The sequence below is a fragment of the Tachysurus fulvidraco genome, chromosome 25, assembly GCF_022655615.1.
Source record: "Tachysurus fulvidraco isolate hzauxx_2018 chromosome 25, HZAU_PFXX_2.0, whole genome shotgun sequence".
In the NCBI taxonomy this organism is placed as follows: domain Eukaryota; kingdom Metazoa; phylum Chordata; class Actinopteri; order Siluriformes; family Bagridae; genus Tachysurus; species Tachysurus fulvidraco.
Genome location: NC_062542.1, coordinates 7,282,028 through 7,303,760, shown reverse-complemented (window position 1 = coordinate 7,303,760; position 21,733 = coordinate 7,282,028). Strand labels below are relative to the sequence as shown.

At 37.0% G+C, this 21,733-nt stretch overlaps 1 protein-coding gene across 10 annotated transcripts in view; it reads left to right on the top strand.

Moving 5' to 3' along the window:
• Positions 1-6,371: 6,371 nt before the first annotated feature.
• Positions 6,372-21,733, top strand: part of arhgef1b (Rho guanine nucleotide exchange factor (GEF) 1b) — a 42,687-nt gene continuing 27,325 nt past the window's right edge. For 8 of the 10 annotated variants that reach the window (XR_007139522.1, XR_007139523.1, XR_007139521.1 and 5 more), the window contains exons 1-4: positions 6,372-6,710; positions 17,317-17,381; positions 19,351-19,437; positions 19,587-19,700. Coding sequence is in view for 1 of the 10 variants with exons in the window: in XM_047808636.1 (XP_047664592.1) it covers positions 17,355-17,381; positions 19,351-19,437; positions 19,587-19,700 (228 nt within the window). In the remaining 9 variants the exon portion in view is untranslated. Of the gene's footprint in view, positions 6,711-14,801; positions 14,824-17,316; positions 17,382-19,350; positions 19,438-19,586; positions 19,701-21,733 lie in introns of those variants that run through there. The other 2 variants (XR_007139524.1, XR_007139519.1) reach the window with 2 other exon arrangements.

Here is a 21,733-nt window from a genome sequence, read left to right as displayed (position 1 = left end):
AGAAACCTTTCATCCATCCTGGCTAAAAAATGAAACATACTGTAGCTATGCACCAGACATTATTGTTACACAATCCATGGCAAGTAAATGCCATGCTAAATTTCTTACATATTTTCTATTAATTTAAATAATATTTGTTTAGGACTTTTAAAAGCATACAAAGCAGCGCTACAGAAATCCAGATGTATATTTATATCTTCATCCCTATTGAGCAGAAGCAACAACGGCTATTAAAATTTCCATGAGGACTGAAACACAAAAATGTGATATTATATTTAGATTTTTAGACAACACAATATAGTCATTTTGGTCTAGTCAAAGACTCAGATAGCTCAATGCATCTGTTTTTACATCTCAGTGACATTGCAAGTCATTTCCTCTTTGGGAAGACATCAGGACATTTGCTATTTTTGATGTTCCTGCTGTTTGTTACTTTGTGTGAGCTCAGTCAGTCAGTACATGGTGAAGATTCTCTGGTCCATTCTGAATTGCCCTTGTTTTTCCGAAAGCTCCACCCTTCAAATGGAGAACTCTGAGGAGTCCCCTGGACCTAAACATTCAAAATAAATGGTCGTTTGTACAAAAGGTGTTGTTTCACACAATCACTGACACGAATGTAAACAAAAGCACCTAGGTTGCCGTGGGTGGTCCCTATACCAAGTCCTTACACGATCATTTCAAAATAAACCAAAGCATTAATCTCCACAGTAAATCTCCAAAACAGTTCAAGTTCATGTCAAGCCACATTCTGCTGATGATTATCGACATTTTTTTTTTTTTTGCATATTTTGGAGCATTGTTTAGCCGGCTAACACACACGGCCTACAATTTGCAAATGAATACATTTTCAGAACTTGGAAACAACCGTCAAAGGTGCATGATGACACAGAGGAAACAGGGGTATCCACTTCATGGAGTAATACACATCTAGGTAATGGCCATGAGGAGAAAACGCTTCATAGCACAGAAATTACATTTTGTATTTCATGATTTAGGCCTTCGCTACAACGCTACGGAGATAGCGCTGGTTAAAGTAGTAAATTTCATACTACTGGTGTTTGATTAAAGTTGAGATTATTTTTGTTGTTTTATTTTAGAATTCAGTTCTGATTTAAATAACACAGACTTTTTCAATTATTGAGAACATTTCCAGAACAGTTACCAGCTTTTCTTTAGTAAAAACAAATTGTTTTGCATGGTAAAAATTTTATATTTTTAAAAGACACTATGTTTTGATAAATGACTAGTACCTGAGACTAGTACCTGTGTGTGTGTGTGTGTGTGTGTGTGTGTGTGTGTGTGTGTGTGTGTGTGTGAGAGAGAGAGAGAGAGAGAGAGAGAGAGAGAGAGAGAGAGAGAGAGAGAGAGAGAGAGAGAGAGAGAGAGAGAGAGAGAGAGAGAGAGAGAGAAAAAACCTTTCATCCATCCTGGTTACAAAAATTGGACTAGAAAATTTGGATGAAGTTAAGAGAAAAGCTTTTCCTGCCTCATGTCATATATGTGGTGTTGTCAGCTTATGCATTTTAATGATGACCTCTTTTTTATTCAGTTTGGTGTTCCACAAGTCTTCGTTGTAGCCCCACTGATTTACATTAAATATTTGATCCCTGGCTGCTATTCATAAACAGTGAATGAAATTCTACTGCTATGCTGATGGAACGTCTTTCTACACAGCAAAACCAGATGACAGACACCAGATTAATAAAAGCTGAGCAATACTGGATGCTGAGTAATTTCCTCCTAATGTATTATGACAAGATAAAAAGTATTTTGCTAGCACAGTAAGTTTTCTGATTAAGTAGTAGCTCTGTCTATGTCCTTTCAGTTGCATCATCCACAGTAGTGAAAGTCCTTGTGTGATTATTGACTCCAGTCTGGCATTTGAAGCTTGTGTGCAGTACTGTGCAAAAGTCCTACGCTGCCAATTTAAAGAGGCTTTCAAAAATAATGAAATTATACATTCGAAAAAAACAACAACAATGTGACTATAAAGTGCAGCAAATTGTAACAAGCTAATTAAAGTTGGTATTTGGTTTAACAACCCTTTGCTGTAAAAATGCATTGTTCATCTTCAGGATTTTCAGTATATTATTATTATTATTATTATTTTTAAGAAAATTGACATCTTGAATAATCTGTCACAGTTCTTCTGGAGATTTTGTCTGGCACACTTGCTACTTGTTTTGCAGGAAAGGTTAGAGGGCCTTCATTATGGTTTATTGGGTTTGTTTTTGTGTGAAACGGGGGTCTATTTGTTTACGTCTTTACTGACATACCCTGAGAAACATTTTAAAATAGAATCTTTAAAAAAAAAGATGCCTTAAACACTACTGTACATATCACTCACACACACACACACACACACACACACACACACACACACACACACACACACACACACACACACACACACACACGGAGAGACACACACGCCAGACATAAGCTCTTCCTGTTCTCCTTTGTTGTTATGCTCTCATGCTTGTACTCTCATCAGAATAAACATCCTTTTAACACTGTACGGTCAGAACATACATAATAATCTGCTGTGGCTCTGTTTGTGGAGCTTTCAGTTTGGAGTTTATGCCCAAGTCTCACTCATGCTTGACTGGTTAATTTCGCTTGCAGCACCTGATTTATACATAAGAACAGCCACTGGAATCATAAAGACTGCCCGAATCTCATGTGATTACTAATATGCTCATACAGTTCATTCTTTTAACACATTTTGTACAGTTTGGCCTTTTTTACTTAAAACTGTATGCAGCAGTATTCACTTTCACCCAAAATAACAAAGGTTCCCTTTGAGTCTGGTTCTTCTTAACAAGCTCTACAAATAAATTCGGAAAATGGAATTACTGATTTGCTTGACATCAATCTTTTAAGGTTATAATGTCATGGATTGTGATTTAAGCAAAGAAAATGTCACTACCGCAACATACATTTTATCAGATAAGGATTAGTCCTTTTTTTTGTTTGTGATGTTACTGTAAGATGTTTTCTCTTCCTAAAAAGAGGTCAGAACTCTAATCTATTTGGGGGGAAATAATTAGCCATTTTAATCCAATCACATGGTAGTTTTAATGGTGATGAATTTTTTTTTAAGTAATGCTGAAATAGTTTGAAACATAGGAATTGGATCTATTTAAATTTACTACATTTAACAGGTGCTTTGAAATTTCAGATTCTATATATTCTCAAGATCTTGTGGAAGATGGATAATACAGCACAAAATGAAACACACAAGATAATATACATTTTATATATATATACATGTTCATTATAAATGACATTCTTATAGAAAATAGTAAATTAGAGGCACAAAATCTTTTTAGTCATATTGTTTGTAACTGTAACTGTGTAATTAAACAGTGGACTGAATAATGCTTTCTATACTTTTAAGACTGAAAATGATTCAAACATTTAGTGTGTACACAATGCTGCATTGCAATACACCATGCAGAGTTTAAAAGGAAAAAAAGGTAACGAGTGCCCTCTACAGGTGAAAAGTGATATCTGCAATCATTTAAAGAACAATTTCCAAACCCTAGTCTGGTGTACCAACTACCCTGAAGGTTGAGTGTGTTCTTCGTTCCCAACACACCTTTTCTATTTACTGTGCTAATTCCAGCCTGTTCTTGCATTTAGGTAAGTATGATGAAGCAAGACAGCATTACTCACTAACATAGTCATTAAAAAAGGACTTGGGTAGAAACTTTGAGGTTTACAAAGGAGCAAAAATGACTGAGATACATTTGTGAGGGTGCCAGTGTGTGCACGTCTACAGTACAGTGCATGCAGTTTTCCCAAGAAAGGTTCCAGTTCCACTGTCACTTTGACCAGGAAAATGCACTAACTGGAGACAAATGAATGAGTAAATGAATGACTACAAAAAAAAGTACTTTATTTTCAGACATTGGGTTCATAAGCTAAGCTGACACTTATTTGCAATACTAGTATCGCTATTCTAAGTAGTTCACCATTTTTTTGTTCACAAATAATTTCAAGCTAATCATTACATACATCGAAAATTTGGTTGAGGATGATGTACTGAAGCATTGCATTGGAATCGGGGACAGATGTTGAGCCCTCAAGGCCATTTAGTCATTTTAAATTATCTGGAAAAGTTATTTATTTGATATCAACTGACATAATTTATCTGGTATTTATCTGGAAATTTATTTTCTATCCTCTCCCATCCAAACAGATCAACATGCATGATCGAAACATAAACATTTTATAGTATGTAGTTATAATAAATGCACAAAAGCTCAGTAGGAAAATATAAAAACACAACCACTCAGTAATACATTTAAGAAATTGCTTATTAATATTTCAAAACCATGGCATTAATAAATTAAAGATAGTGAGATCATTTTTGTTGTTGTTTTTGTTGCTGATGATCGTTGGTTGTTTTTTTAGAAAGCTTTTTAGAAAACCTCAGACTAGGTATAAAGTCTTGAAAAATGTTTTTTCCCCCTTTTTATGCCTGCATATCTTAGGCTAGTTTCATCTCAATGCACATGCAAATATGCAGATACTGTATATACTGTACACTGAATCTGGCAACCCTGCTTGAGGAACAAAAACTATGTTCATTAACACGATATAATTAAGGAATGTACTATTGATTTGAATGTACTATTGAATTGTTACTAAATTTCTAAAATAAAATGAATATTAATTTATTGATCTGTCACTTTATATTTCATCCAGGCCAAAAGCTGCATCTGTTTTTTTTTTTTAATTAAAAACTTTAAAACATATGAGATTGTATATACACACAACGTATATACAAGCTCATATGTTTTAAAGTTTTTACACTGATAAAATATTATTACGTGGCTGTTGTTATTAACCACAATAGCAGTGTCTTGGAAAGACATTATTTTTAAATCAGTTTTAATAGGAAGCTTTCCCACAATTGCAGTGTTTCCAGGCCCCAGTGGAAGGGATTACATTATTAAATGAAACAAAAAACATTTGTAGTGTATAGCTAAGTATAATAAGTTTTGTAACATACATCTAGAACCGTTGTATAAAAGCAATATCATACTTGCAGTTTTTCTGTTGTATTGAATATAAGGCTGAGATTACCTGCTGGACTCGTGCCTATGACAGAGTTACAGACATGCTGATATTCACTACAACAGCACTTCTGCTCATCAAGTCAAGAAGCCAAGTCAAGAAACTTTTATTGTCATTTCAACCATATATACTGTAGCTGTTGCAGTACGCAGTGAAATGAGACAAGGTTTCTCCAGGACCTGGTGCTACATAAAACAAAGACAGAGCTAAGGACTTAGTGAGTTAATCCTAGATACATAAAGTGCATCTGTGCAACTTGGTGTGACAAAAGACAGTGCAGGACAAAAGACAGAGCACACAAAAATACAAAACATCTCACAAAAGCCAATACACAAAAGACAATGAAAACAGCACCGACCAGTGTGAATACTGTATGTTCAATCAACATTACATGTGCAGAAATACTGGAATGAACACATTAATATTATAGCAGCAGTTACATGAGGTAATGTAAAGTATTGTGCAGAACAGCAATCAACTGAAACGTGAGACAGCATGTGCAAAGAGCAAAAAAATAAAAAATAAACAGAGTGCAAAACAGCATGTAAACAGTTTGATTGATGTATATTGGAAGAGTGTGTAATTGGTGTAGGTAATGCTTAAGTTAGATATCTTGCTCACTCATTCAGGATTGCAAAACTGTGCATTGCCTTTTTGTTGGGTATTTTTGCCACTGTCTTCAAATTCCTGTTCTTGTCTGACAGAAGTGGATCCTATGATCTGCTCTTCTGCTTTTGTAGCCCATCCACCTCATGGTTCAAAGTATTGTGCTCATCAGCAAGGCATTTGTGCTCACGTGCTCACCATTATGTGTAAACTCAAAAGACTGAATTGTGGGGAAAATCCCGAGATACCAGCAGTTTCTGAAGTAATCGAGCCACCCGTCTGGCACCAACAATCTTACCGCAATCAAAAAGCCACTGAGATCACATTTTCCTCATCCTGATGTTAAAAACCTTAACTAAATATGGTTATATAGTTATAGTGATAGATACACAATGTGCAGCTGCAGAATGACTTTAAAGCTGGTTGAATAATTGGATAAAAAAATGCGGGTGTTCCTATTAAAGTGGCCGGTGAACATATATATATATATATATACATGTGTGTGTGTGTGTGTGTGTGTGTGTGTGTGTGTGTGTGTGTGTGTGTGTGTGTGTGTGAATGATAAAAGGAGAATAATAAAAGCTATTGTAGTACATAATGTAAAGTAATAACACGCACTGTTATCCCCGTGCGCTCCCTAGAAGGGAACGCATTTATTGTAACACACTTAGGAACCAGACGTTTAACGGATATTTCAATCACAGGGTTTTCAGACCGGGAACAAACAGGAAGCGGCTGAATTCAGAGATCTTAAGTTTATATATATATATAAAACATAGTACCAATCTTTCAAATGGGGGTAAAATACAAAGGTGAATAACGCTTAAAAAGTGGATTAAACGACCGCGTTTTTCGAAATGTCTCCGGGTTTGAACACGTATGTAGCTTTTTAGCTTTTTAGGTTCCTTCCATTTCCGCGTACACTTGAGTTTCCCTTATCGACCCTCAGCAACTTCTGAACACAGGACGTCCTAATTATCCTTCGTCATTTTATTCTTCATCTTCTCGTCGTTTTTAAGGTAAGGTTAAGTGTTTATAAAATTATAATATATATAAATAATTATAATATATATATATTATAATTATTAAACTAATAATAGATGTTTATCCGCGTTACCGTACCGCTAAGGTCTGTGACTAGCGTTAGCTGAGTTTGTAGTTAGAAAAACAAACAAGTTTTTCAGTATTTTCACGTCACAACACAACACGGGGGTTTCAGGGTAACAGTCATAATCCTTGAGTGCATTTTTTTTTCTTTTTTACAAATATCAGCTTTAATGTTTTGTATTTCTTCCTGTGGTTAAAAAAAATAGAAAGGTTTAAAAAAATATAACAGATATTGAAGATGTGAAAAATACCTGAGGATGATAGCTTAGTTACAGTTAGCAAAACAAGCTAAACAATCAAATCTTAACTTTTTTTTGTTTTTTACTCTTTGGAATATGTTTTATTATGATTTGTTAGCAATCAACTGAAACCACGATCTACATCAGTGTCTGGTGTAATAATAATAATAATAATAATAATAATAATAATAATAATCAAACACCTTTTTTTTGTTTGATTTCCTAAAACTGCATAAACATCAGAAGTACATCGAACAATCACAACGACCTACAAGCTAATGAACAGCATGAAGATGTCTAGAAATAAACTCATCCTTCTTCGAGCATCAGTGTTAGATTCCTTAAAAAAGAAAGAAAAAAGACTTCATGATGTTGCACTGAATGTGGTGTTTCAGATCAATAAGAATAAGTAATGTATGTTTTTTCTTTTTTGTATCTGGTGATACAAGTTTTGGTCATGGCGAGCATCTTTATTTATTGTGTGAAACAATGGTGATTAAGGTATAAAAAAAATAAAAATGCTCATTGGTTTTGATGGATTAGTGTGTGACTGAATGACGGAGACACAATTCAAGTCTAATCTAAAACACTATTTAGTATTTCCTGTTTTAGTCCATTTGGATATTATTAATTAGCTCTTTTTGGACCTCCTTTCACACACAATGACCTCCTTTTTTTTTGTAGCTGTAACATAACTGCGGTTATTTTACTGACGGTTTCGTTCTGTCTGATTGGTTTTGAAATGCAGTTTGCAGATATTTGTATAAGCAATGAAAGGCTTATTCAGTGTTTTGGTCCAAATAGAGCAATGTTGTGTTAACAGACTAATGAGTGAAGAAAAAGTGAACTCTGTGCTGGAAAATGTGACATGTTCAAGAGCAAAGCAGCAAATGTCGTCAAGACTGAGGAAACCGGTCAGGTTCAGGCCAAAAATAGCAATATTAAGATTTTTAAATAGGGAAATTGGAAAGCAGTGCTCTGGGGAAAAAGGCTTGGTGTTTTCTGTGTTAATACATATGCCTTTAGTCCTGCAATCAGTATCCGAGTGAAAGGTTTTACTAATTTACTGAAAAGTTCTTTGAAATATTTGAAGGAGACGCCTTTAAACTGTAATTTGATGGAAATGAAACGTGCAAATAGAAGATGCCGTCATTTCCTTTTCCTGTATGATACTGACAATTTTTCCCCCTCTCTCTCTCTTACTGTCTCTGTCTCTGTCTGTCTCTCTCTCTCTCTCTCTCCTCTCCTCCCCTCCCCCATCTTCCCTCTGTACCTCCCTCTGTTACACACATGCATACTCAAGGGCAAGCATGGGCTTGCTGTCCTTAAACCTAAGAAACCCTTGTTTAGTTAGGAACGTGTAGTTATCGTTATACCACACACCGTTCGAGCCGTTTTTCTTGTTCTAAGTGATCCAATATTCTTTGCAAAACATTTTCTGAATTTTTATTCAGTATCTACTTCTATCGAGTCTTACGACATATCAGCAATATTCCTTAGGTAAAGTCTGTTAGAAGTTTCACTTTGGCGTATTTTAATGTAAAAGAAGGATATAAGCAAACTGTATTTTCGGCTGCAGTAAACTGACAGTAATTCTGTTTGCTCCTTATAGGCAAAGACAGTGTTATTTGTAGACTGTTGGAATGTTTTTTACTGCTTATTTGAAGTGCATTGTGTTGATAATCAGTACAAGGGAAACCATGAATTCCTCCTGAAAGTCCGTTTTAATCACCGCTGCACAGCGATATCCAGCTGTTTATGTACGAGCCAGAAGAGACTAGGAAGAGCTCAAATGATACCTGGATCTTTACCTATAAACTTTTTACTTATGTAGTGTCCAAATGTAAACCATCCCATCAATCTTCTAACATGCTTTAACTTAAAGGTAGGGTCTCAGATTTTTGAGAAATGCTTCAGAAAACTGAGTTGGGGGGAAAACTAAACAAAAATCAAAACAAACGTGTAGCCAGTGAGCCGAAAGGGGCGGGTTTTGTCAATATGGGCGGAGAGACTGTTCAGTGCACATGTGTGACATTAGCAGAAAGTGGTTTTAACATTGACATGGAGGATAAAAACAAAGTAAGAATGCAAAGAAAGGCTTACAATAAGGCAAGAAGTAGGACGTGTTAATATAGGATCAGCTTTCCAGCTCTGGAGAGAACTGAAGGAGCGGGACTTTGGCTGCATATTCACAGATTGGAGTTTCCCGAGTCAATAACTCCTGAGCTAAACGCTGTTACTACACAAATAACACCTCTTTTCTATCATAGTAATGTAGAGAGGCAGCTACAACCACGTTTGCTAGTAACAGCGTTTAGCTCAGGAGTTATTGACTCGGGAAACTCCAATCTGTGAATATACGGCCAACTTTACTTAAGACGCCAAGGTGCGTTTTTCCTTTTCGATAGGTGAGTAACGTTGCGTTTGCTTTGTTTGATAAAGACATTTCTTTCCATTAGTTGCCTGGGTTGCATATGTATGTGTGGGCACTAGGGGTGGCACGGTTCACAAAACCCACAGTTCGGTTCGTATCACGCTTTTAGGGTCACGGTTTTCGGTTCTGTACGGTTCTTGTTATTTTTTCTTTTAATCTTCAACACTCCAGAAATTTCCTTCAGCATTTGATATATAGCTTACTAGCTTAATTATCCACAATTTTTAGGATACAGTATTAGCATTTTTGTAATGTAATCATGCACTAACTGAATTTGACTTACTTTAAGCACATTATTAGGACCATCTCTGTGTAAATGCTAGGTGAGATTTTGATATAGCAAGATAGAGGACATTGATGATGACATGCTTTTCGTTTATTTGGCAAAAAAAATGAGTGTGTATTGTTATCTCTACAGGAACTTGTGCCTTTTTAGCACACAAAGACTGAAATTAACTTGCATTTATCAAACTGCCAACTTCAGTGTAGCTCTTACAAAAAAAAAATGTAAAGAAAAAGAGAGGAACTCTTACAAGCTCTGTCTTTTACACAAGTCAAAATATTTTAAACATAAATATATAATATATTGTAATAACATAATATAATGAAGCTATAACAATAGCAAAGACCATAATCATAAAGAAAAGCATAAGTTTAACCATCTTAACACAAAAAGAATATAAACAATGCTTCTATTCCCTGAGAGTGAGGATACATTTCTTTCTCTTGAAATTAAAGTGCATTATTTCGAAGTGTCGGCGAGAGGGAATATTAAACTGCGGCTCGAGTACGTTCATCAGCTGACGAAATCCTTCACACTCACTTACGCTGCACGGTTGCATATCTTTTGCTATAAACATCCCCAATGCTTTAGTTATGGCTATTGCCCTGTCCAACTTATCACTGAGAGGTGCTGCGGACAGTAGAAGTTGTTTCCCAACTGACTCTCTCCTGTTTGTGCTTATCGACACATTGGCGTGATGTCTTCTCAAATGAACTGTCATATTAGAAGTGTTGCCATTAGCATATTGAATGCATTTTGTACAATGCTTGCACACAGTCGCAGTTCTATCTACTGTTTTATTTCCGTTGTCATCGTAAGTAACATGAAATCCAAAATGTTCCGACACACGGGATTTGAACGACACGGGCGCATCCGCCAACTCCGGGCAGCCTTCATTATCTTCATTATCACTTGCCAATTCTGCAGCACTCCTTACTCAACTTTTACTGTCTATATGTATGTTTGCATGAAACTTTCTGAGGCGAAACTGAGCACGGGGCTACATTGCGCACACGAACCGAACCGAAACGTTTTTTCATGTACCGCACCACCCCTAGTGGGCGGAGCTATCAATACAGGGGTGGGATCCATTTGGGTTAGGGGAGTGTCTGTTTTGGTGATTTTATATGTCAACAATGGCTTTCAAAAATCGAAGACCCCACCTTTAATTGGTCCTCGGCTCAGTATTTGAAGTATTACAAGCTAGCAGTCAAGAAATGTGGTCCATTCCCAGTTATGACACATCTGCATAATTCAGAATTCTGCTAAAGCTTTGTATTTTGTATCACAGTGCTACAATACAGTATACTTTAAAACGTGTAAATAAAAAAAACAGGGAGCCGTAGTGCTTCTTTTAATGCTTGGGCCACGGAGCCTTCATCCTGCAGACTCAAAAATGAGGAAAAAATAAAGCTTTTTTGTTCATTCCAAATCAAGCGTACAAGGAGTACCTTTTTTTGGTTAGCCAAACATATTGTTGCTATTTTGAATCAATCAGGATGACTCATGCTTATTAAACGTTAAAGTGGCTAAGACACTGCGGGTTTGACAAAGCACTGGATCTTCGTGTTACTCTCTTCTTTCGCTGTAATCAAATGCGACATGATGTAATACTTTTAAAGCACCCTGCTTTGCACTATTTCCAGTCTGGCTACAAGGTTTGGTGTGTTTTGTCCTCAGATCTTGAGTGAACATCTCACTTTTTTCATGCTCTTTTTTTTGCTACGCTCTGAATGTTGTGGCTTTCCATTCATGGTGCAGGAAAAGCCTTGCAGTCGTGTGCAATAAATATTCAGAAGTACAGGTAACTACACAGAATGTGGTAGGAAAGGCATCAGCATAAACCAGATGGAACCATTGTGCAGAGCTACACACACAAGCCGTGGGCATATTTCAATGGAAAAACACTGCAACAAAAAAACACACTAAGAGAACTGGGTGGAGGTGCAGGTCTGCATGGCAGAAAGCAGATATGTGTTTTGTTAAAGGGCTCTGTGTTTGAAGGCAGGGAAATTACTCCTGTTTGAAAGAGTGAAGAGGGAGAACTGCAGTCAGACTCAATATGAGCACGTGACTCTGAAATGCTCTCAGTTGCCTCGTATTGCAGTGACTCATTTGGCCCTCTGCATAGACGGAGAATGAAAAGCATTGGGTATTCATTGACTTTTTTGGGCTTGCCTTTTCTGTTCATAAGCTGTGGTGGAGTGTTGTTTTCTCTCTCTCTCTCTCTCTCTCTCTCTCTCTCTCTCTCTCTCTCTCTCTCTCTCTCAACAACTCTTAACAACTTTTTTTTTCTCGAATATTAAAATGTTGTTTGTTTTGTTTTGTTTTTTTGTTTTTTTGTGTCACACAGTTCATGTTAAAACGAATTAATATACCGAATGGGTTTAACATGAGCTGTTTTATAAGTCTTTTGATACTGAATGATATTCGGAAGGTTTAGTCGAGGAGTTACTAAGGAGAAGTGATTGTACAAGGATTGTTGATTTTGAAACATGTCTGTTTGGGACTCTAACTCTTGACTTTTATGACTTGACACATTATTAGAACCAACTTGAAATATGTTAAAAGTGAAAGGGATATCTCTTGTTACAGCTGACAAGTGAAATATCTAAATATAAGCAGACATAAGTGTCATAAGCCTAAGAAAGGATGACGAGATCTGTCACAGACAGTTACAGACACACCCTTAAGGCTGTCTAGTCCACCAGTAGCTTTAGTGTGAGAGTGTTAACCATATGGGGGTTCTAAACTATCACAGCTATTGATGTGGGCAAAAAAAAAGCGTGATCTTATGTAAAAATAATGATGATAAATTCTAGAAATAAAACATAACTACTGATTTTTCCAAGAAACATTTGTTTTGGTTCTGCTCTTTAAGATAGCCAGTCACATAAATCTTGAATATTCTATCATCGTTAACAAAGTGCATCTTATAAAAGCTATCTATATTTACTTCTATCTAGCACTGAGTGTTATGACACGCAGGTGGTCTTGTTCACAATATAACGCGAATGTTGTTGTCGTCTTTCGGCCGCTTCCTTTGGCAAAAGTTTTATGCCAGAAGAACTACCCCCGTAAAGCTACATTTTATTAGTGCTCGAGACAGTATCTGGGTTTGCTCCCTGCTTAGTAAACAATCCAGTCTGCAGTGGTGAGAGCACTGGATCCTGCCGCCGGACCACGATATAATGTGGCCGTATAGAGCATTCACACACTACCTGAGACACAGTGCCTCCTGAGACACACATTATTTAAAGGTAGGGTCTCTGTTGTTTGAGAAATGCTTCAGAAAACTGAGTCGGGACGACAAACAAAACAAAAATCAAAAACAAACATGTAGCCAATGAACAGGAAGGGGCGGGTCTTGTCAATATGGGCGGAGAGAGTGTTCAGTGCACATGTGTGACATTAGCAGAAAGCAGTTTTAACATGGAGGATAAAGACAGAAAGAAATCGAAGAAAGGCTTATGATAAGGCAAGAAGTAGGACCTGTTAATATAGGATTAGCTTTCCAGCGCTGGAGAGAACTGAAGGAGCAGGAAGTTGGCCACATATTCACAGATTGGAGTTTCCCGTGTCAATAACTCCTGAGCTAAACACTGTTACTACACAAATAACACCTCTTTTCTATCGTAGTAATGTAGAGAGGCAGCTACAACTGCGTTTTGTGTAGTAACAGCGTTTAGCTCAGGAGTTATTGACTCGGGAAACTCCAATCTGTGACTATGCGGCCAACTTTACTTAAGACGCCGAGGTCGCTTTTTTCCTTCTCGATAGTTGAGTAACGTTGGTTTTGCTTTGTTACACAGAACTAATATATGCCTTTGTCCTTTACATGATTATGCTTGTGTGTCATTTTTGCTTGTTTGTTTATCTGCAATCGTATTGTTCTTCCCTTCAGCTATGATAAAGACACATTTCTTTCCATTATTTGCCTGGGTTACGTATGTCTGTGTGGGCGGAGCTATTAATACAGGGGTGGGACCCATTTGTTTGTTTTGGTGATTTCAAATGTCAACATTGGCTTTCAAACAACGAAGACCCCACATTTAAGCTGAGCAATCAAAATCTATTTGCTTAAACACAAGGTTTAAAGGTAACAAATGACCATGGCATGGTTCAGGTCACAGAGATGTGGATTTCCATTTTAATTGGAATTAAATAAACCTGCCTATTAATTCTATTATAATCCAAATACAAACCTGGGCAATATGGACAAAGTTACATCAAATTATAGGTTGTGTCAGATCACCATCTTATGGAAATCACAATATATTAGGTTTTGACTGAATACCATCCTTAAAAAATAACAGCTTACATTCATAACTGTTCTGTGGCATACAGTACCTTACAAATATCTTCTGCTCTGTGTACCTGCTTTTTTACGTACAGGTTTGTCATCTTTTAGTTGGACTGATGCCTGTTCTGTGTTGGATTGTTGCAGGGTGATTTGCTCTGTCATGGCTTTCCTAATGAGATTTATTCTGTAATGATAAATTCATAATGCCACAGTTGCAATTAAAATGTACCCAGCAAAAAAAAAAATCAGGGCAATGGGCATGGTATGCGAAAGAGGATGCGACTTTTATCTAGGTGAATTTTGTCTTACATGTAACGCACACTTTGGTCTGGTGAGCCTGTGGAAAAATGGTGGTGCTGCTAGACATGAGATTTTTTTACCTTGATATTTTCTAACTGTTCCTTTGTTGCACATCTGGGAAAAATACACACGAGTGAGCTAGCTTACCCATACATTCCAAAACACATGCCATCATGACTGCCTCTAATCACTTGATTTTAAATTGGCAACATGGAGCATAGTGTGGTGAAAATTTGGCATGATGGTGCAGCAGAAACCATTGCTGCCTCACAGATCCAGGGTCTGCTGCTCGAGTCTGTGCAGGGTTTTCCGTACATGTGCTCCTCACGTCTGCGTGGATTTCCTTCTTTTTTATGTTTTTAGCTTGACTGACTGTGTAAACGTTGGTGCGAATAGAGCTGCTGGCAACCCTTCGAGGATGTATTTCTGCCTGATGCTCAGAGTTCCTAGGATATGCTTATCGAAGGTGAGGGAGTTTGTATACAGATGTTCAGATATCCAAACAAGTAATATAATCAACAGTAAATATCTTGCGTAACATCTGGCATGAACTAGACTGCAAGCCAGACATAATTTAAATTTGTAATGATTGTATGAACAGTTTTTATACACTCAGCAGTTGCTTATAAAGCCAGACATTTCTGTAGATAAATATCACTTTAGTCAGTACTTCGATACTATCATTTATGTACCCGTTTGTCTCATCCAGTGGCAAATGTTTGAGTTTTCGTGATAAAATTCTGCTCGGATTTTTTTTTGTTGGCACTGTTGACATCACAAACAACCGCCATTGAAGAAGAGTTTGAAAGCAGAGATCTGGTTTTGGGGGGTGGTTGGAGGTTTGATTAACCTTTTACTAGTGTGGTAGTAATTTGTCATGACCCAAAACATCCATGGTGGAGTAGGTGACATGGTCTTACCCACACCTTTTGTTATGGTTGGCAACACTTGGTTTGAGCATAACTTGTTTTGTTTATATTCTACGTAGCTGTTTTTTAAATGTGAAAGAGCGAGCAAAAACGGACAATGCTAGGATTAATTTATTTCTTCTAGAGATGCAGTTCCAGTTGCACAAGCCATTCTACTATGTTTGAGGGTAGGAGAAGTGAAATGAAACACTTCCTTTGTTTGTAACTGTGTGTTTCTGTGAATATCCGGTGAAGAACCACAGTTCGATATGTAACTAACATTATGTGTCATGAGAAGCTGCCATATCATTAGGACTGACAGATAAACTCACTTTAGCAGGAGAGTCAATGACAACGCTGTAAACTTACAAATGAAGTGACGCCTATGAGAAGGAGAAGCTTCTTGATTAACTACATGACAGGGTAGAAGCGGGTCGCTCAGCCCACCTATGAGCTATTGCAAACCTAGTGTGCCGTTTGCCTAATTATGTTTCAGACAGAAACATAATTAGGCAAACGGCACACTAGGTTTGCAATAGTGATCAGATAATACAAGGTTGACCTTGTGGCTAAACCAAGTGAGGTTATCTGCAGGTCGTGCAGTTCTCTTCTTGACTGTATTTTGTCTGTCTATCCGGTCAAGACTTCTCTGTTTTGCACTGCACGTTCTAGGTATAGGATACTATAAGAACTTTGCTCCTTTGTGCTCTGTGGCATGTGGTTATATAACCTTGTTAACAAATGTTATTAGAAATGGAAGTCAAGTTGAACCACTGAAACCCGACCCTTAGTGTGATCTCAGATCTTGCCCTTTCTCAAAATGTCCATTTGTCTTTATAAAGAGTATAGAATGTTGACTCCCAAAGTGTGTGTATATGTATGTATATATATATATATATATAGATATATATATATATATATATATATATATATATATATATATATATATATATATATAATATTTGCTTATTGTCTTTTGTCATCTTCGCCTGTTTGTACCATTTTGCACTTTGTTTTTGCAGACAGATTGACAGGAAATTACTCTGATCGGAAATTACACCCACTTCCTTCCTCCGCTCCCCCTCCCGCCCTCTCTCTGTGTCTCTGTCTCTTTCTTTCTTTCTTTCTTTCTTTCTTTCTTTCTTTCTTTCTTTCTTTCTTTCTTTCTCGCTCTCACTCTCGCTCTTGCTCTCGCTCTCTCTCTCTTTTCTCTGCTAACACAGATGACTCTGGAGACAGAGCTATGAGACTGATTAAAGTGAGAGATAAATACTCAGTCATTACTGGCTACAATCCTGTGCAGATATATTTCGGTGCAAAGAGCCCAGGTCACCGTATCAGACAGCTGAAAAGAATGCGCCAAGACCTTTATTGTGCACTGACATTTAAATGCTGCTAGAATTCTCTAATTCTCTCTCTTTTTTTTTTTGTCGCACGTTTGATTTTTTGATTTTTTTTTCCCGACAATCATTACATATGTTCACTTGAAGCGTCTGAACATTTTAACAAGACAATAATGTAGCCCGGCTCTCAAACACTACATTATTTTAATAGATCTAACGTGTGGCAGTGTGTGTATAACAGGATATTATATGATTTTTGTGTTGATTCCTGCAGTGTATATATATATACACACCCAGGCTAGGTCAGTGGAAGGTGACAAAAACAGAGGATTGTTTTTTAAAAAAAAAAAACTCATTACTTTATTCACACACATTTTTGGTTCCTAGAAATCTATATAATGTTAAACCTTATATGTAACCAACAGATTAATGTGAGTATTAACACTCTTCATTCAGTGTATCGCTTTTGCCCCACACTGACATGCCAGATTTTCCTTAATGGTCATTCCACAATGAAAGCCCAAGCTATTACAATTGGAACTTTTACAGGAACTTGTTTAAAATGGCTAAGAATCAGGAACCTTTAGTGGAAACAGGCTTGTTGACTGTTTTTGGCTTCAGTTGCTTTTGTCTGTATTCCCTCCACCGGTCTATATTTAGTTAGTTTGAGAGCTGAAATCTCACTGACAGTCCTTTCATGTCTTGCAGAAGCTTGATTGACGGACGTCGGCCCCACCCACTTTAGCATGGACGGTGAAGACGCCCACAATGGGGTAAGGATTGAAACGTCGTTTGGTTCATCTGTAATTAAATACAGTAATGAATTGTAATGTAAATTTGGTATTTTAACATTTTAGTAAATAAAAGGGGGGGGGGATTATTTATTTATTTATCTATTTATTTAATAAACGTTTTTGAAATTACAAACATATACAAATACAAACATGCTAGTTTCTTTTCTTTAAAAGCATGATGCTAACTTGAGTCTTTTCATCTGTGTCTTTCATTCATGTGACTCGTTCGTTTAGAAAGAAAAAGAACATGAAAGCCAGACAGACTTATCTTCTTTTTTACCTCTTACCTCTTATCTGCCTTTTACTGTTAAAGGTTGCAATGATAAAGAAATGGGAAGGGAAAAAAACAAGTAATTTACGTCTTTCGCCAAGCGTATCTTAAGTGCAGGCATTCAGCAAGACAAAAGGAACACACAAAATTATTCAAATGCTTGTGTGATGCCTGCATATTTTAACACCTATTCTACCCACTGTACATGCAGGTGCTTTTTTACTCTGAACAGAGAGACACCAGCTTGCTTTTTAGCCACACGCTTTCCAAAGACGCTTTCTCATAGGCTCAAGATGGCTGGCTTCAGCTGTTGTTTCGCTAGTGATCTGCTGCTCCAAATGGTGCAGACCCATTTACTATATTATTACACCCCTACTATTTAACTGTGTACCTGGCCAGGTAAAACGTGGGCATTGGGGTTGAGCTACTTTCATAATAAATCACAAACTGAGGGCTGTGACATGCTGGTCGAACCCCATGAATGCATAAGTTTATAGTATATATAAGTGGAAACTGTTCCATGAATTCTGACCAACTGAATCCCAAGTAATTTTCAGAGCCCCGAAATCACAGACTGCTAAACGGAGGCAAGTCCACAGCTAAAGCTCTATGTGATAGACATTGCAACATGAGTGGCATCTATAAGGGCTCATGAACTTATTACAACTTTTCTAAGAGGGAAAAGGCATGCATAGCCACCATGATTCCCTAACAGCCCCGTTTCTCCCCCCAGCTGCTGAAATCCATTCAGGGCCCTTTACATGCCTGTGCAAGATTCCAAACTGTTATTGTCGTTCTGAAAACTGCCCGTGTGTTAGCAATCAATACAGCTAAAAAGTCAGAGAGCTGCATAGCCTGGCTGTACGCTCGCCTTGCATTCGTTGGTAGCTAGATAACTAGGATATTTTTTTGGAATGTCTGCTCAGTTTACCCAAAGATAAGTATTAGCGGTGTAGCAGTATGGCACTCTTGGATCTATATAATGTCTAATGTTTTAATCGGTTTAAAATGGAAGCAGTTTTTATATAGTGTGCCACATCACTTTGTATGTGCAAATTAGAGTTCTGTGTGTTTTTACACCTTTATTACACATGTATCATTATCAACAAAGTAGGTGTTTTTCGTGCCTAAAAGCCCGTTTCATGCCGTGATATTGGGCCATTTTTAGACGATAATGAGCATCTGAATAATAAAACGATCTCAGCATGACAACTGTCCATGTGTCGTGCTGGGGCTCTAGTTGTGCTGGGATAAGTAACGTTTTGCTGAATCAGTTTTATTGGAAGCAGGTTAAACTTCAACCTGTGCAGGCTAGCTGAAGATGTTAGATGACGTGTGCCTCGAAAGGAAATCGAACTAAATATCAGACATAACATACTGTAACACTGAACGAACAGTTTATATTACTGCTTTTTGCATAGAGATGAAACCTCTGCTTCTGAATTATGCTACATACATCAAATGATTGTGTGTGTGTGTTTTTCCCTTTCTGATCTGTATAGTCATATTCTTTGTTTTATTTTAATTCTATTCTTATTCTGATTTGTTTTTTATTTTCAGGGCAATTAAATAAAGTTATATTTGTACCCTCTCTCTCTGTCTCTCTCTCTCTCTCTCATTCTCTCTCATTCTCTCTCATTCTCTTTCTCTGTCTCTCTCCCTCTCTCTCTCTCTAAGCGTGCGTTGTCTGGAGCTCAGTGTTCTCCTCTAGCCAGAAATATAATAGGAGCAGAGGATGAAGAGTTTGAGAATGACCTGGACCCGGTGAGCCACGTATTCCTTCTTAATATATGGACATTTGCTCTGTTAATAATTCACTTTAAATATGATGACGACTTTTTTCCCCTCATATCACAGACTCCTGATTCATTTTACTAATGTTTCTTCTTCCCTGTTCTCCCGGTGTGTTTCAGACAGTGGACGATCAGTGCAGTCATTTCAACAGTATCGAATTGTTGAAAAGCAAACCCACCCATCTGCTGGTCTTCCTCCATCACGTCATCCTCCAGTTTGACTGTGCTCCTCTGGTGAGAAGTTGAGAGGCACATGACATGCCTGAAGTGATGCGTGTCATAGCGTCATTGTGTTATTATTACTCACTAATGACAAACCACAGTTTGTCTGCTTTTGGCAATATGCATGTGCTTAAGTATGCATGCATCTATTTTATTTAGCCCACATGCACGTGTTAGAGTACATTAAAAATAGTTTAGAAATTAGTCGTATTTTTAAATTATTGCCTACAATCATAATCCTAATCCTTCTTAGGCTAGGCTAAATATTTCAGCTTCCTCCTGTATACAAAGAAGTCGAAATATAGCGAAATGTAATGTGACACCGTGACTTTGTCGCACTCGTATTAAACATACAGGGTAGACTTCTCTGTTCATGTGCTGTTTGTATAATGCACTCCCTGTTTATATAACTAAGCAAAATCATGTAACAATAAATGAAGCAGGAAATTAGTTCTAGAGTTTTAAATGGCTGCAATTAAAACATTTTTCATTGTCGCTGCATGAGCTGCAGTCTTGTGTGTTTTAATGTATTTGGTTGCACTCTGTTGTGGAATGCTTATTTATTTATTTATTTATTCATTCATTTAGCTGCAATTATATTTTTATTGCTCATTTACATTCGCTTTCTATTATTACTCTAATTGTGGCTCATTGACTTTCCATACATTTGGTGTGTGAGAAAATCGTGTACTGTTTATTTCAAACTTGTAAGTATGGTAAGATGCATTCTGTTTCTAAATCGGCTGATTAATTAACAAAATCTGTAGAAAATGATTGTTATTTTAGACCTTGTATATCCCTGAGAACCCCACGTGCTCAAACAGCATGGTATTATTAGCATGGCCTTAGACAAAATGTACTAGGACTAAAATGTACTCCCTATATTACCTATAGTGTGATGATACTTCAGGATTGATATTTAAGGCGTTTGCCATTTTTAAGAACTGAAATGATTCTGAATCGTCTTGTGAAGCATGAGCATCTCTCCCTTTATTTCGCATGCTGCCAAGTGACCCTCCTGAGGTACTGCTTCCCAACACAGCACACGCAAACCACTCTTTATCTTGCCAGTAGTTCACATTGTGTAAATTCTTTAAACACTATTCAGTTGTGCATCGGGTGCTAATGGGAATTATGAGAACGAAGGTCTTATGTAAGATTTATCGTCTGCTTGCCCACTTCTTCACTTTGAATTTCCTCAAATGTAACATGCACATGTATAATGCTTGTCTATCATTAATACAATATTTTATATAGTTGTAGTTATAGATTTTCAGACAAGTAATGTTGATTATAATTCTCCCTGAAAGTCTTGTCTTTATGATGTGCAAAGCTAAAGAAACATCTGCTTTTCTGGTTGAACTCTACAGATCAACATTTTCCCTTCTTACCCCACAATTTCTGAACAACGGGTCTCATTTATCAGTTTAGAATTCGCACAAGTGAAGTGATTCATGAAATCCATTAAATTTAAGTTGAAAATTTATGTTTTAAAATTATTATCATATCTTTCTAGGAGAATATCTAACATAAACCTTGATTGATCGGCTTGGAGAGTTACTACAAAAATAACTGCGAATTACGTTGCCAGGTTTAGTGATCCTGTTCGTTTCAGTTGCATGCACAAATTCAAGCAAAACTTGTTTCAATGGCTTGAAAGAGATGATGGCTATCTGGTGTACATAACTGCAGTCGCGATCAGAAACATTCAGCCGCCTCACCTCAAATGGCTCAATAACAACAATAAATGACAAAAAAACCCATTAAAAAACAAAACTATTTATTGATATGTAAGAGTTATTTTGGCAACAGAAACTGACTTGCATTAAAAATGTAACTTAAGACATGGGCATCCTTTAGTTTTTATAACTTCTAAGAAATGTTTTTGGTTAGTGCTGACAAGCTTCTTAGGCCTCTCGATCTTTACCCAATTCTTCAAGTGAAAGAGCCTCTAGCTCAGTGATGTTCGATGGGTGATGTTGCAACTACCTTCTTTATATCCCACCAAAGATATCCAATAGGATTTAAGTCTGATGAACAAGAAG